Genomic DNA, 14,742 nt, shown 5'->3' on the forward strand with positions numbered 1-14,742 from the left:
TGGTGTGCAATTTTTGTTTTGGTGGTTAACTGTATAATTACATGTCTCTTTATTTCTTTTCCATCTGTAATAAATCCATGTGAGCAATAACTAAAACCAGCATTATTTCTTCTTCTTCCCTTTCTCCTCCAATACCCAATACTAGTCAATAGTATTATCTTTCTTAGAGTTTACTCTTGTGCTACTAAACATATTTATACTTCTATTTGATTTGGGAGCTTTGACTGATAAGCCAACTCCCACATGAGAGATTATGCAACCAGTGAATTCACTCAACCTCACCTGCCTTCCCTCTCCCCTCAATAGTCACTTGTATCATGTCTATGTTGTGAGGGCATATAATGTTAACCTTCTGTTCTGTCACCAACACTTACATTTCTTTTTTTAAAATATTTTTTAGCTGTCAATGGACCTTTATTTTATTTATTTATATATGATGCTGAGAATCAAACCCAGTGCCTCACACATGCTAGGCAAGTGCTCTACCACTGAGCCACAATCCCAGCTCCCTTTACATTTCTTTCTCTCTTAGTTTTGTAGTTTAAATATATTCAAAACTCACAAGCCTTCCCAGTGATCTTTTGGTCAGATAAAATTAATTATTTAATAGTCTCCTCAAGGGCTGGGATAAGGAATTTGCCTACAGTTTTTAAACACAGTCTAACATGGCACAAGTGGATTATGATATGATCTCCCTAGAACATAAAACCTGGCTTTATAACTGACATATATTCTTACCCCCATAGCTTTAGAATTTGATTAGAAAAGTGAGGTCATTGATTTAGTAGATTTTTGCAAACAATATGTGCAAACCCTCAAATGTTAAGACCATACATACACAGACAACTCTGGATACCACAGCTAAAAGCACATGCTCAACATATTCTCCAAAGAGAAGTAATCATTCTGTTTATTCGAATGAAACTGACAACCACAGCTGTGGTCCTTTGGTGCTATCCCAAGGCTAGAGATTCAAAAATCTCTCTAAATATAACAGAGCAACCTGCATTTTCACTCCTCAGGCGATTCTATGCAAATGAGAGTGTAAAAACACTGCCCCAGACAGATGCTATGTCATGTAATGAATGACTTACCTGCATTATTTTATTTAGTCATCATGAGAGCCTGGGGGGAAAGTTATTCAAAGATTTTTATCAATGAGATATCTGCAACCTAGAGAGATTGAGAAACATGCAGATGGCCACAACATTAGGAAGCAGGAGCTGATATTCCAATATCCAAACCCAGTTCTGACTGACTCAAACATCAAAGCTGCTAACTATTTTATAAGAGGGCCAGGATCTCTAAGATGTTTAGAAAACCTTAGATTTGGGGGTTAGAGAGGAGGAGAAAGACATAGACAATAAGACTGACTGATTTTTATCTCAAAAGAAGGCTCGGTGATAGAAAACTTGTTTACTGTGAATGAGGCCTGGGTTGGATTCCCAGCACCAAAAGAGAGAGACAGACAGACTAGCTGCAGGAAGATGTAAGAGCTTCAAACTTATCAGGTAATGTAACAGATTAGAGCTATGTAGACCAGTACAATTCCACAGGGCATGCCCCACATTCAGAAGGGCTCAACTTGTGGTTTCACGCTCCATGGCTGCCATGTTGAAATTCTTCATAATTTTATCATGGGATCTCTATTTTGCAAGGGAAGTCTACTGGAGTCATGGAGTATGTGCCAGGTGTTTGGAGTCTTAGCTTCTATACAGCCTACCATACCCCCCAGATGGACTCCTGGTCACTCCCTTCCCCATCTCCTCACTCCCACCACCTCCCCACCCCTACCTGAGTGAAGGCAAGGGGAGGAGAGGGAACATGGAAGGAGGGGCAAGGAGCAGCCACCTCAGTAGGGGTGAGCCTCTTGCTCACCCCTAACCTGAGCATGGAGACTGCAATGCTCGTCAAGGTCACATGTCCACTATGTGTTGGGACAGTGGGTCCAGGGACAGTGCGGGGGCCTGCCTCAACCTCCCCACTCCTATGGCCACAGATCAGTAAATTGCAATTGCCTAGAGAAAAGGGAAACCCAACAGCTGTGACCAGAAAGCACACTAGGTCACAGAGTGGGGCCTCTGGGCACCTGGGAGGAACTGTACGTGCCACTCTTGACTAGGCAGCATGACATGACACAGCAAACAAAAGCACCTCCATAGACTGAATGAGAAATTGTGAGAAAAAGAAAACCAATTTCTATTTTTATACCTTTAATGGTACTTTTCTGTGCTTTTTGAACAAGGACTCCCACATTTTCATTCCACACTGTTCCCCCAAATCTGTATGACCCTTCCTGGACATAGGAGACTTAAGGGTTTTTTGGGGGGGATTATATGCCTACAAACTTGGGGGAAGATAACCCTGCCCTTCTACCAAAGGTCACTTGGCACCATGATCAGGGTCAGGCCGTTGGATAATCATTCAAACTCGCAGACAATTTGCCAGAATTCTCCAAGTTGTGCTCTTCGTACAGCAGTCAGCCAACCTGTTTTTATTTTTATTATTATTTTTTTACCTTCTTATTTATTTATTTTTATATGGTGCTGGGGATAGGAACCCAGTGCCTCACATGTGCTAGGCAAGCGCTCTACCCCTGAGCTACACCCACAGCCCAGACAACCTGTTTTAATATCACAGGTCAGACCAAAGAACCACAAAGAATCCAAGGAAAAACAGCTCACACTTTCGCTGCATTTATATTTTTAAAAAAAGGGCCTCTGTTTTAATCATGTAAAAACTTCCAGAGGCATCACCTTGGAAACAAAGAGACTACGATCATTAAAATGAACTAGAAGCAAATAAGCTCCAGTGAAGTAAACCTAGCTGCAAAACCTTTCTAGTACCTTTACAGGGGAAATTTCTCCAGTAACCATGATAAGCATAAGGCAAGTGAGATAGAATGTCCACTGCAGGATATCTAAAGGATGTCCTGCACAAAATTTGTATAAAAAACTAATTTTATTATTCATTTAGAATACTGCATACCTAATGCATTTACAGGGAAATACCTATGAGCTGTAACAGCAATAAAAAATGCACCTGGGGGCTGGGGTCTATATCAGGAGACAGCACATGCTGAGTGTGCATTCAATTCCCAACACCAAAATAGAAAACCCAAATAATTCCCTGCACATCTGTTTGGTACAAAGAGAGAGAAAATGTCTTACTGCAGTAAATCAATACACTAAATGAAAACATGAGGTATTTTTTTTCTAAATATTTTCTTCCTTTAAAAACCATAGAATATGTATCCCTTGAGATTGGAACATGGAAATCTAAAATTATCCCTCAAAGCTACCAAGAGCTTTTTCTGAAGTTCCATTATTTTTTTCCTTCCTTGCAGAGATGTTAAAAAAAAAAAAAATAGATGGTGCTTTTATACTTTTCCCAAGAAAAAATACAATTGTTTACAAGATAGAGAGGAAACCCTTAGAGAATTTTGGTAGGAATGAAGACGATAAACAAGAGTAGATACTTGAATTAAGAGTTGTAAAATAAACCGGGCCTGGTGGCACACCCCAGCAGCTGGGGAGGTTGAGACAGGAGAATCACAGGTTCAAAACCAGCCTCAGCAATGGAGAGGCACTAAACAACTCAGGAGACCCTGTCTCTAAGTAAAATACAAAATAGGGCTGGGGATGTGGCTCAGTGGTTGAGTGCCCCTGAGTTCAATCCCCTTCCTCCAAAAAATAGAGTTCTAAGTTAAGAAACAGACACTACTAATGGTTAGCCTCACAAAAACCCAAAAAGGAGGAGAATTTTTCTTAACACTATCAGATGACATCTTAGAAGCCTGGATAATGAAGCTTTGCAGAAAAATGGAAAAGGGGAAATGAATCATCTAATATAGGAACACACAATTCTTCTCAAAGAATGTCATGCTTCTGCTCTTGTTCAGGCAGGAGCAAGGGAAGACTTGGGCAAGATCTGCAGAGAGAGAGTAGAAACATGGCTGCGGATACTGCTTTACTTGCTTCCCTCTCTGGGCTGAAGGTTTCTGGTTCTCTCTTCTCCTCTCCCCTCTGTTCTTCAGGATGGGGTGGGGAGCAGGGGAGGCAGTCTCTTTTCTGCCCTCCCCTGCTTTCCTCTCCCTACTTCTAAGTGGGAGACTGGAACCCCTACCTGATTGGGCATCTGGTCATTTCCACCGTCAAGCTATATCTTCATTTCTAACTCTCTTGACCTTTCACCTTGCAATTCTTTTCTTCTTTAATCATGCATTCATCTAATTATTACAGCTCCCAGAATATATAGACATTTTAAGCAAACAGGTCCTGTTTCTTCATGGGCATAAATCCTTATTCTTTACCTTTGCGGAGTCCCACCCAGGCCTTATCTGTATTGCTCTATGTCTCCTGAAACTGAAAGAGGCACAGAGTTGGACAAGGTGTTATCTAATCAAGACTGTTTGTCACAGACAACTTGGGAGTTAACAAGCTGCTCTAGAACATACCCTCCTTCTTTCAGTGACTACTGTTTGGGTTCATTCACAATATCTGTGTTCTCTCTGAGAAACCACCTTCAGGTACCAGGCAGGGCAAAAGCTGAGTCTCAAAATCCAGAGAGCAGAGTCTGACAGCAGCCTGAGAAGGTGGTGGTGGCAATCACACCAAGAAAGGGACATTCATACCTTTGTAATCGCAGTGAAGACTTTTTCCAGAATGGCATTGGGCTGGGCAATTTGTGGTCCATTGGCCTGAATGTTGAGGGCGATGGCACATGGTTTGGCTACAAATCTGAAAATGAAGAGAGAAAGTCAGAAGTTATTCTTTCTATGGCAGCTCTTAATGCCACCAGTTAAACATTACTCAATCATGTCAATAAACTACCAGCAGGATTTTATGGGGGTACATTTTCAGCATTTACCAGGGTAACTATAATATAGACTTAACTGTTTTTCTTTTCTTTAGTCCCCCAACAGTAACTCTAAAGAAGAAATCTTTTTAAAACATTTAGGCTAGGTGTGGTCGCGCATACCTGGTCCCAGCTACTCAGGAGGCTGAGGCAGGAGGATCACTTGAGCTTCTGAACTCAAGACCAGCCTGGGCGACCCCATCTCCAAAAGGAAACTAAATAAACAGAACATTTAACACCCCCCCCCATTTTCTAGTTCTAATGAGAATCAACAGATAAAAAGACTACCAGATAAAAACTTAAGTACATAAAATGAAACATAAACAAAACCAACTATGATTTTTAAATGACTCACAGCCTTCTTTCTAACACGTTATCAATAGTCATCTTATATTTTTATAATAAGAAATCATTTACCAAGCACCTGACTACACCTGAAGAAAGAGCACTTTTGATCACCCCTAGTCATAAACATGGCCATTTGTGTCACTATAATCAAAGTGTGTGTATTCAACCCCCATCTCAGCTTTATGGTTATTTATGGCTTTCTCACAAGGAGTAGTGAAGGACATCAGATGGCACGATGCCCTTGACAAGTTGAAAGTGTGAAGTGTTTATGCCTTTTCATCCTAAGCACATGCTCATGTCAACAAGAGTGTGAGCCTCATTTCTGACCATTTTTGTGAATGAAGCATGGAAGGAAACTGGGTGAAAAGTGCCTGGGGCCCCTAAGGTAGGATGACTTCTCTAACAAAACAGTGGAGAGGAAAAAGCATTTACAACTTGAGAGTCGTTTTAGACTAAACTTCATGAAATAAGCTTCCCTAAATACTCATTTCAGTAGCTGACCTGGACATCTTCTACTAACACAAACTAATTTAAGGTTATATAAAAGGTGATCCAGCTGTAAAGCAACAACGGATAAATGTACAAAATGGATCATGAGTAAATTTCACATGAGACTTCTTTATTAGTACTCAATGAGATTAAAGAACGTTAGACAAAAGAGAATTTTTTAATTTAATGGTATAATGAGGCCGCAATACACAGTATGATATAATATACTGGGTCCTATTCAAGCAAAGTGAAAACACTTATTTAAATATGAAAATAAGAACATTATGAATGTGTGAGCTTAAACCAGGAAAGGTATACACAGAAAATGCAATGTAACATCTGTTTACTGGGCTCTCTACAACAAAGGTGGGAAGAATTTATAAATCTTTTAGAAACTGGATTATTCTTAAAATGAGGTATTCTTAATTCTTTTTAATGAAAGTCTTTTTCTGGGACACATTACCTATATCCCTAACTTCCTGATAGGAAGTACATTCTTTTACCAATGGCCCCAAATTTTCACTATGAACAATAATCATGGAGGGAAGGTGGTAGCTACAGCGGCAATGGAAATGAAATTTAATGGGTAGTGAGCATAGCAGAGCCCAGAAACTGTTGCCTTAACAAACTTCCTGCTGTCTGGTTATTTGCCTTCTCATCATAATGTAAAATGAGAGGTGTGAAAAGATTTGAAGGCCAGCAAAAAATGAAAAAATGATGTAATGACTAGTTTGGTTAAAAAAAAAAAAAAAGCCAAACATCAACTCTTCCAATGGTTTGCTTCTACCCATACAAGGTGGCTTCTTCTCAACCCTCCTTGTCATCCCCGTGCCCTCATCTTTGACACTGTGTTCAAATTCCCTCTGGGGCTTTGTCATCAGCATCCTTCTAACAACCTGCTGATTTTGATCCTAAGCAAATGTCTATGTCAGCAAGAACAGGGACAAGGTCCTCTTTCTTCTTCTAAAAAGCAAAGTGCTTAACAATGATTGAAGATTTCATCTTTGTAAACCCCAGGCAGAGCAGGGCACACTTTTTTCCCAGAAAGGTCAATGCCATGATCAGCTCCCCATTCTGATTTACTGGTGAGGCTGAATCCCAAATTCTGGAGATTCGGGGAAAAGGTATGTGTATATGTCAGGAGAGATGAACAAGTTTAAGAGAATTGAACTCAAGGCAAAGTTTGAAGACCTTTAAAGTTTAAATGGACCCTGGTGTATACGCACAATAAATCAAACCACCTGAATTCCTTGCAAGAAGTTACTATGTCATAGGATGTTTCTATTTACAAGTCTGTAACACTGCAGGCGTTTGATAATACTTGATGGATGAATAAGTGAACATTTCAGCTAAAATACAACCATAGGTAGGTACCTTACAACTTTTCCACAGGAACCGTATGTTTTAACTCCCTTGAATATCACATCTGCACAGAGTCATCTGGACTTCAGAAAGTAAGACACTAACCATTCAATACTAGATGCCATTTCTATAATCCCCAAGTTCCTGTAATGTCCAAGAGTGCCTGTGCAGGCACGACCATGCCTCACTAGGTACTCTTTCCAAATTATCCAGTACAGAAAGCCAAATACTCAGTTTCTAGGACTTAGAAAACTGCATATCATGGGCAGAGAAAGTTGATCTCAAATCCCCAATGAGAGAAAAAAGAAAAGAAGGGTATATAACTCTTCCTATTAGGTATGCTTGATTATATGAAAATATAGATGTTTTATGTGTGTTTATTTATCAAATAATTTAATGAGTATCTAGCATTATTTTTCCCCTCAAATAGCATATTAGATTTCAGATAAAGTCAAGTGCAATGGTACATGCCTATAATCCCAGCAACTAGGGAGGCTGCCGCAGGATGATGGCAAGTTCAAGGCCAGCCTCAGCATCTTAGTGAGATCCTGTCTCAAAATAAAGAGGGCTGGGGGTTGGTTCAGTAATAGAGGGCCTCTGGGTTCAATCCCCAGTACTGGAAGAAAAAGAAAATATTTTCAAGTCAAACCTATGTTGCGACAGAATGTTATCACATTCTGTCATGGTCCATTTGAGAAAGATGGCTTTTGTTGTTGTTGTTGTTTTGTTTTTGTTGTTTTTTTTTTATGTTGGCCCTATTAGAAATAAGTTCACAAAAATTGTCTGTCAGAATGGTTGGAAAGAATTCTACTGTCATGTATAACTAATTAGAACAATTTTTTAAAAAAATTAAAAGAAAAACAGAATTGTTGGAGAGAGAAAGAGACAGAGATGGAGAGACAGACGGGTGATGAACCTACACATACTAAGTTGTAAAGAGTGTGTACTTTGAAGCTTTGATGATTACCTCCACCAGGAAGTGCCCATTTAATTACGTTTTTTATCAAAGGCAGCAACACTACCTTCAAAAGATCAAACATCTGTAAAGTACTTTCATGTGCTCCATTTGAAAGTAAATATAATAAGGATGCAAACTTTGAAAAATACTGGTTAAAAAGCAGAGAAAACATCTAAAACATTCCTACTTTCCAATTCTACTGAACAATGTGTAGTTGTATTTTATATATGAATTGAAGGTCTCTGCACAATATACTGAAGCAAGCCCCAGGCAGTGCTCTGGGGAGAGGAATATACAAAACATGAAGTGACCTCAACATTCAAAGAGATTTGCAACCTGGGCAAGGAGATTAAAATATTATTATTATTATTAATATTATTATTATTATTATTAACGGTGTATGTGTTGTTGTTCTAATCACTTTAAAAAAAAACAGTCTATCATTTTCAGTAGGTAACATGGCTGGAAATTGTTAGTCCTTTCCAACTGTAACACTTCCTGCACTTTTCAGATGGTTGGTAGGATGATGTGGACATAAAATCCTATACATGACAAAATTGCACAGTGGTAAATCAATCGCTCTCTTTCCTTCTCTCCTTCTCTCTCTCTCTCTCTCTCTCTCTCTCTCTCTCTCTCTCTCTCTCTCACACACACACACACACAAATAAATACAAGTAACAACTGCAGAAATCTGAATACTATCAGTAAATTGTATCAGTGTCACTATCCTTGTTGTGACAGCAAACTAAGGTTTTGTAAAATGTTATCATCAGGAGTCACTGGGTGAAGTGACTGTGAGATCTCCCTATATCAGTTCTTACCACAGTATGTGCATTTGCGATTGTCTCAATAAAGATTTCAATGAAAAATCCCTGGAAGGGAAGTTCTGTTGTTGTTGAAAACTCCTCACAAACTCTACTCAAACTGCACAATACAACTACTTCATCCCTCACTTGCACCCCCCACCCCCCCACACACACACACAAAAAAAAAAAGCCGCAAAACATTCACTAGTCAAGGGCTCTGGAGACTGAATAAAAGCAAAGAGACTAGAAAGGAGGCGGGAGTCAAGAATGGAGCCAGCAACCAGCAAGGAAAGCACTCCCTGCCTGCTCACTCATGGATTTATTCTGCAGCTCTACCCTGAGATCAGACAGTCACAGTGGCAGGTATAGCTTTGATAGAAGAACACGCTCTCTTTCTAGCTGTAGGAACCAGGGCAGGAGGCTGGGGGAAGCGGAAAGGGATCAGAGAACCAGAGAAAGAAAAGGCCAGAGAAGCAAACCCTAGGTCTGGGTGGGTATAGACCAGGCATGACTCTGGCTGACTTCTGAACCATGAATGTACAAGGGAAACCAATGGCAACCAATAGCTAAGGTTTCAAGAACTGATCTCAGACTTGAAGGCACTGTCCACTGCAGGCAAGACAGGCTGCAGCATGAGTCTAAGTAAATTGCGTCTCAATAGAAACATCAGTGCTTTCCAAAACAATGGACAGAATCCAGATTGTCCACAATATAACTTTTGCCATGTCCAGGACACAATCAGGTATGCTGATAAAGAGCCAAGAAAAGACAATCCACTCTTAGGGGACTAACCATGCAAAAGAAAAATTCAGTGAACCGGAACCACACAATCTGAAAAAGAAGAAGAAAGAGAAAAATGGAAAAACAAACATACTTTGAGGACCTGTGGAACTACTTTGAAAGGCTAGCATCAGGGTAACTGGAGTCCCAAGAATAAAACCTAATGGCCAGGAAGAAAAAGAAAATATTCAAAGAAATCATAGTCTATAGCCTCTCAAATCTGGCAAAAGATTCAGGGACTCAAGAACCCTCAAAAGAAATACGTTCAAAAGGAGAAAAATGTGAACGAATCAGAATCAAACCAATAAAAACCAAGATAAAGATGTTATTACTATGCCACTAGAAAAAGTACATACTATAGTCAGGAGAAAATAACTTATAATTTATTTCCTGTCAGAAATTATGAGGGATCAATGGCAGTGAAATAACATCTTTAAGGTTTTAGAAACAAAAAAATAAAAACAAAACCTTAGACAGTAACCTTCCCCTGGTAATGGGTGTGCAGCAGGTTAGAGCCAGTGAGAATGGCATGGGCTGGAGTTTAAAAATCAACGTGGAGATGCAGGTTTAGACACACCTGTGTGCGAATATCTACATATGCTACAATCTTATCTAAGATAACAGTTTCAGGAAAAGAAAGAGAGGGATGCCAAGAGGGAGAAAGGGAACTGATAGTTATGGACAATTACTATATGCCAAATGCCTTATAATGTTTTAGCCTTCTTTTAAACCAACACGAACTCTTCAAAGTAAATACTAATCCCCCTTTACAATACTATAAACTAGAGCTCAAAGAAGGTCAAGTGCTTGCCCAAGGTATTAAAGCTAGTTAAGTAGCTTAGACAAGATTTAAACCCAGTTGCTTCTAACATAATCTAGAAGTAAAAAAATATCATGTCTTCTCCTCTCCCTCATCTACGAAAAGAGGCATTAAGATCATTGTGATATGGCCATACACTCTTGCTCACTAATCCCACTTTTAAGTATCCACCTAAGGAAATCTTTCAAACAAAGGAGAAAAGCCACAGCTGTAAAGATATTCACGCAACACGATCTATAGGAGGCAAATGGTAAACAGCTTAATGACTCACTTAATAAATGACTCATTGTGCAACTTTGAGGTATCAGCCCTGCCTTAGGTGTTGTAGATGCAGCAGTGAACAAAATCCCTGCGTTTATAGGGCTTACGTTTGAGATACAAAATAAAGAGGTACATGTCATGTCAGATAGTGAAACATGCTAGAGAGAAAAATGAAGCCACCCAAGAAAGACAGCGGTACCAGGGAGGGGTGCAACTTCAAGTGGGCTGGCCAGGGAGCACCCCACGGAGAAAGTGAGCCAAACCATGAAGGAGGAAAGGGACAAACTAGGAAGACACACAGAGGAAGAACATTCCAGAAGGAACAAACACAACCAAGGACAAAGGCCGTGAAGGAGTGTGCCTGAGACGCTGAGGCTCATCAGGAGAGCCAGGGTGGCTGGAATGCAGTCAGCCAGTGTAACAGGACTCAAGTGGAGTGGAGCACAGCGAGCAGAGGCACTCTCATGCCCAGCAGGCCATTTTGAGGACTTGGTATTTATCCTGAGAGCAGGAAGCCACGAAGCACTTGAACAGAGGACGTAAATGATCTGATGTTGTTTTAACAAGATCACGGGCTCCTGGGCTGAGAACGCAATGAAGGTCAGGAACAGCAAGGCCAACTGGGAAGTTACCTCAATTGTCCAGGCAGGAGATGACTGCAGCCCAAGACTGAGAAATCATCAGACCCGGGACCATCGTGAGGGCTGGGCCCACAGGATCCACTAATGATTGAACATAGAGGGGGAAGAAAGGAATAAAGGAAGATGGCAGGTCTTGGGCCCTAGCACCTGGGAGGACTCAGTTAGACCTGGGTGTAGGCACAAGGACAGTGAAGTCCATGTGAAGTGTGGGAAGTTGGGGGTTATGTTTATTAGGCCATTAGGCTTATCTATGCAGGTGGCAACTAAGCAGCCTGGAGTTCAGGAAAGGCTTGACCCAGGCACATCAATTTGGTGAAATCAACCTACAGATGGTATGAAGCCATAAGATGAAGAAAATCACCTGGGAAGAGAGGTGATTTCAAAAAGAAACTCAAGGATGACTCCAACATTTAATGCTAAAAACAATTAGAGTACAAGAACACCCTGAAATATTTTTAATATAGCTAATAAAAAGGATATTTACATAAACTACATAGAACACGAACATTTTATAACAATGTTAACTTTTAAAAATAATATATACTGAAATAATATTTATAAAATAGGGAGACAGAATAAAATCTGAAAAATAGCAGTTGACATGTTCTATCACAGGATTTAGCATTATATGTCTTTTGTGCTTGCTTTGTTGTTGAATAACAGTGAAACCCAGTGACCAATGAAACCCCAAAAAGTTGGTGTAACCTATAAAAGCATAATGAACCTTGTAGTAAAAGAGAATCATGGACAGGGAGAAGATAAGTACAAACAATAACAGAGTCTGTTTTCCACCCATGAAAACTCGACCAAGTCATCATTTTGCAACTTTTCTGGATTTCTAAAGTGATGAACATTATACAAAGTGTAGAAATAACAAAAAAGACTTGTTATGATGTTAAACATTGCCAGGAATGCCATCACCCAAAGACAACCATTATTAACATTATTAACATATTTCTTGGGGCCTTTGACTGAATGAACTCTGCCAACTTTTAAAAATACTTTGTTTACCATATTTTTATCAAACAAGCCTGCATCACACCATAGGTGTTCAGTAATCTGTTTACTTTCCTATTGTGACTATTTCCCTCAGGAAATGACATATCCTTGTAAAAACATGCCTTTTAGTGATTCCATGGGGTGTATTATTGTTCTAATTTCTTGTTATTGTGAAGGACCTCAGGAAACCATCATTGGGCCCTTTTTAACCAACAGACTCTGGTGAAAGTCCCAACACAGTGTCACAATATAGATGATTAGAGCAAAGAAGAGTTGGAAGAATTAAATTCTTTATGCTGACCACTGAAATGATGCTGTCATCACAGAATAACTATCATTCATTCATCTGCTTTATTGCTACCCCTTGAATCGAGCGTTAACATTTCCAGAACTTTGAAGAAATCAGCCACAAAGTTTTGAAGAGTGAAATCTCTAGATTTTTCTATTATCGGAATTCTCCTATCTTAGAAGGATTTTGATAATCAATAGAAAAATGAACCAAAGATGATAAGTAGCTAATTCATAGAAAAAGAAAAATGGAAACATCAGTAAACATATAAGATATTTAACCTCATCAAGAAATGTAGCTACAGCACACCACACCCAGCAGGCTGGCTCTGCTAAATACAGCTGAGAAAGATCTGGAGACACAAGAATTCCTATCATTTTCTCATGGAAATTTAGTTTAAAATGACTGTACACATGTGAAAAATGGTCACCCTCTAAATTTTTTTTAAAAATGACATAAAAACACATATTTTTAATAAAAAAGGTCAGGCACAGAAGGACAAATACCACACATTCTGACTTACATGTCGGTGCTAATGCTCATCTCATAGGAGGAGAGAGCAGCAAGTGGTACCAGAGCTTCAGAAGATGTGGGAGGTTTAGAGGTCCAGGGTCCAGGTACAGAGGTACAGTGGGATAGGAGAAGTGACTTCTAATTACGATAGCATATTAGAGTAACCATGGCTGACAACAATTGATAGATCTTTCAAAATGAGAAGATTCTGAATGTTCTCAACAAAAAGAAATAGTCAATATTTGAAAAAAAAAATATTTGAGGTCACTGATATACCAGTTGACCTGGTCTGATAATGCACCGTATACATGTGCTAAAATATCACACTCAACTCCCTAAAAATGTGTAATTGCTATTTGTCCAGAAAAGTTATAGGTAAATAAATATATCATATAAATTTTAAAAATTAAAAATTACTAAACACATCCTTGGTTTATGACATTTACATTTTAATAAATCTCATTATTGGTAAGAGTGAGGACAGAAAGGTACTCCGGGGAGTCACTAAACTGATACAAACTTTAAAGTGCAACTTCGCAGTATTTGGCAAATTGTTAAAATGCCTAAGCCCTCGCAGGCATTCCTAGCTAGATAGCATTTTAGAAAGAAAATTTACTGTGGTCTTATTGAAAATAGCAAAAAAGAGAAGAAACAAATATTTATCAGAAAGATACATATGAACTATGTTATCTCCATATACAATGGAATTCTCTGCGGATGTTAAAATGAAGCCATTTTGTTGTGTTTCAGGATACAATGGTAAAAGTAAAATGGAACAGTTACAAGTATAAAACTTCTTTATTCATAGTTTAAATTTTTATCAGGAATTTTAACAGTGAGAAGCTGTTAATGGTGATAATATATGAGGGCTAAGAAAAAAAGATTTAATTTGCATTTAATACATTTCTTAAACTTGTTAAAAGTTTGTACACATGTACTTTATATATATACTTTAAATAACATTTACATGCTTTCAATAAATTTTCACTGCAAAGGGCTTAGAAACAAGAGGTAAAGCTGGTTTATATAATCACTATTTATATACATATACAAATTTCTGACATAGAAAAGGAAGATACATTAAAAGGTTAACTGTGTTTGCTGCAAGATGATGGGATTATGATCTACTTCAGTGTTCTTTATTATGCTTTTCCAGATTTTTTAAGACCTTAAAATGAGTATGTCAATTTTTAATGTTGAAAATAAAAACACATGTATTTTTCAAAATAGGGTTGAAATGATGGTCTCTATCCCAAGTGCTATGGTGTGAATACTGTCCCAAAGCGGTTGGTGGGCGCATGATGCAACTCATGTTTGACCCCTTAAATTCTCAAGAGAAAACTGTTATGAAAGTGGCCCTGCATACCCTCTTTCTCTGTCCTCCTATATGATCATCTGATTGTGCTGCTGCCACTGCTATCTGCCATGATAAAAGGCATCCCTCACCAGGACTGAGCCAGAGCAGGAACTGTATTCTTGAGCCTATAAAATTGGGAGCTAAATAAACCTTTTATAAAGTTAGTTGCCTCAGTTACTTTGTTATAGTGAGGGAAAGCTGACTAATATACCAGGTAAAATCCTATGAGACAAAAATTTAACAATGGAAAGCCCTGAGAAGG

General features: G+C 38.9%; 1 protein-coding gene across 1 annotated transcript in view; it reads right to left on the reverse strand.

Annotated features, from left to right (window-relative positions):
* Cers6 (ceramide synthase 6) overlaps positions 1–14,742 on the reverse strand; it is a 281,399-nt gene that overhangs the window by 192,451 nt on the left and 74,206 nt on the right. Inside the window, exon 2 of the mRNA XM_076866208.2 lies at positions 4,634–4,739. Within this exon, the coding sequence (XP_076722323.1) occupies positions 4,634–4,739 (106 nt within the window). The remainder of the gene's footprint in view (positions 1–4,633; positions 4,740–14,742) is intronic.

This window comes from Callospermophilus lateralis, chromosome 9 (genome assembly GCF_048772815.1).
Source record: "Callospermophilus lateralis isolate mCalLat2 chromosome 9, mCalLat2.hap1, whole genome shotgun sequence".
In the NCBI taxonomy this organism is placed as follows: Eukaryota; Metazoa; Chordata; class Mammalia; order Rodentia; family Sciuridae; genus Callospermophilus; species Callospermophilus lateralis.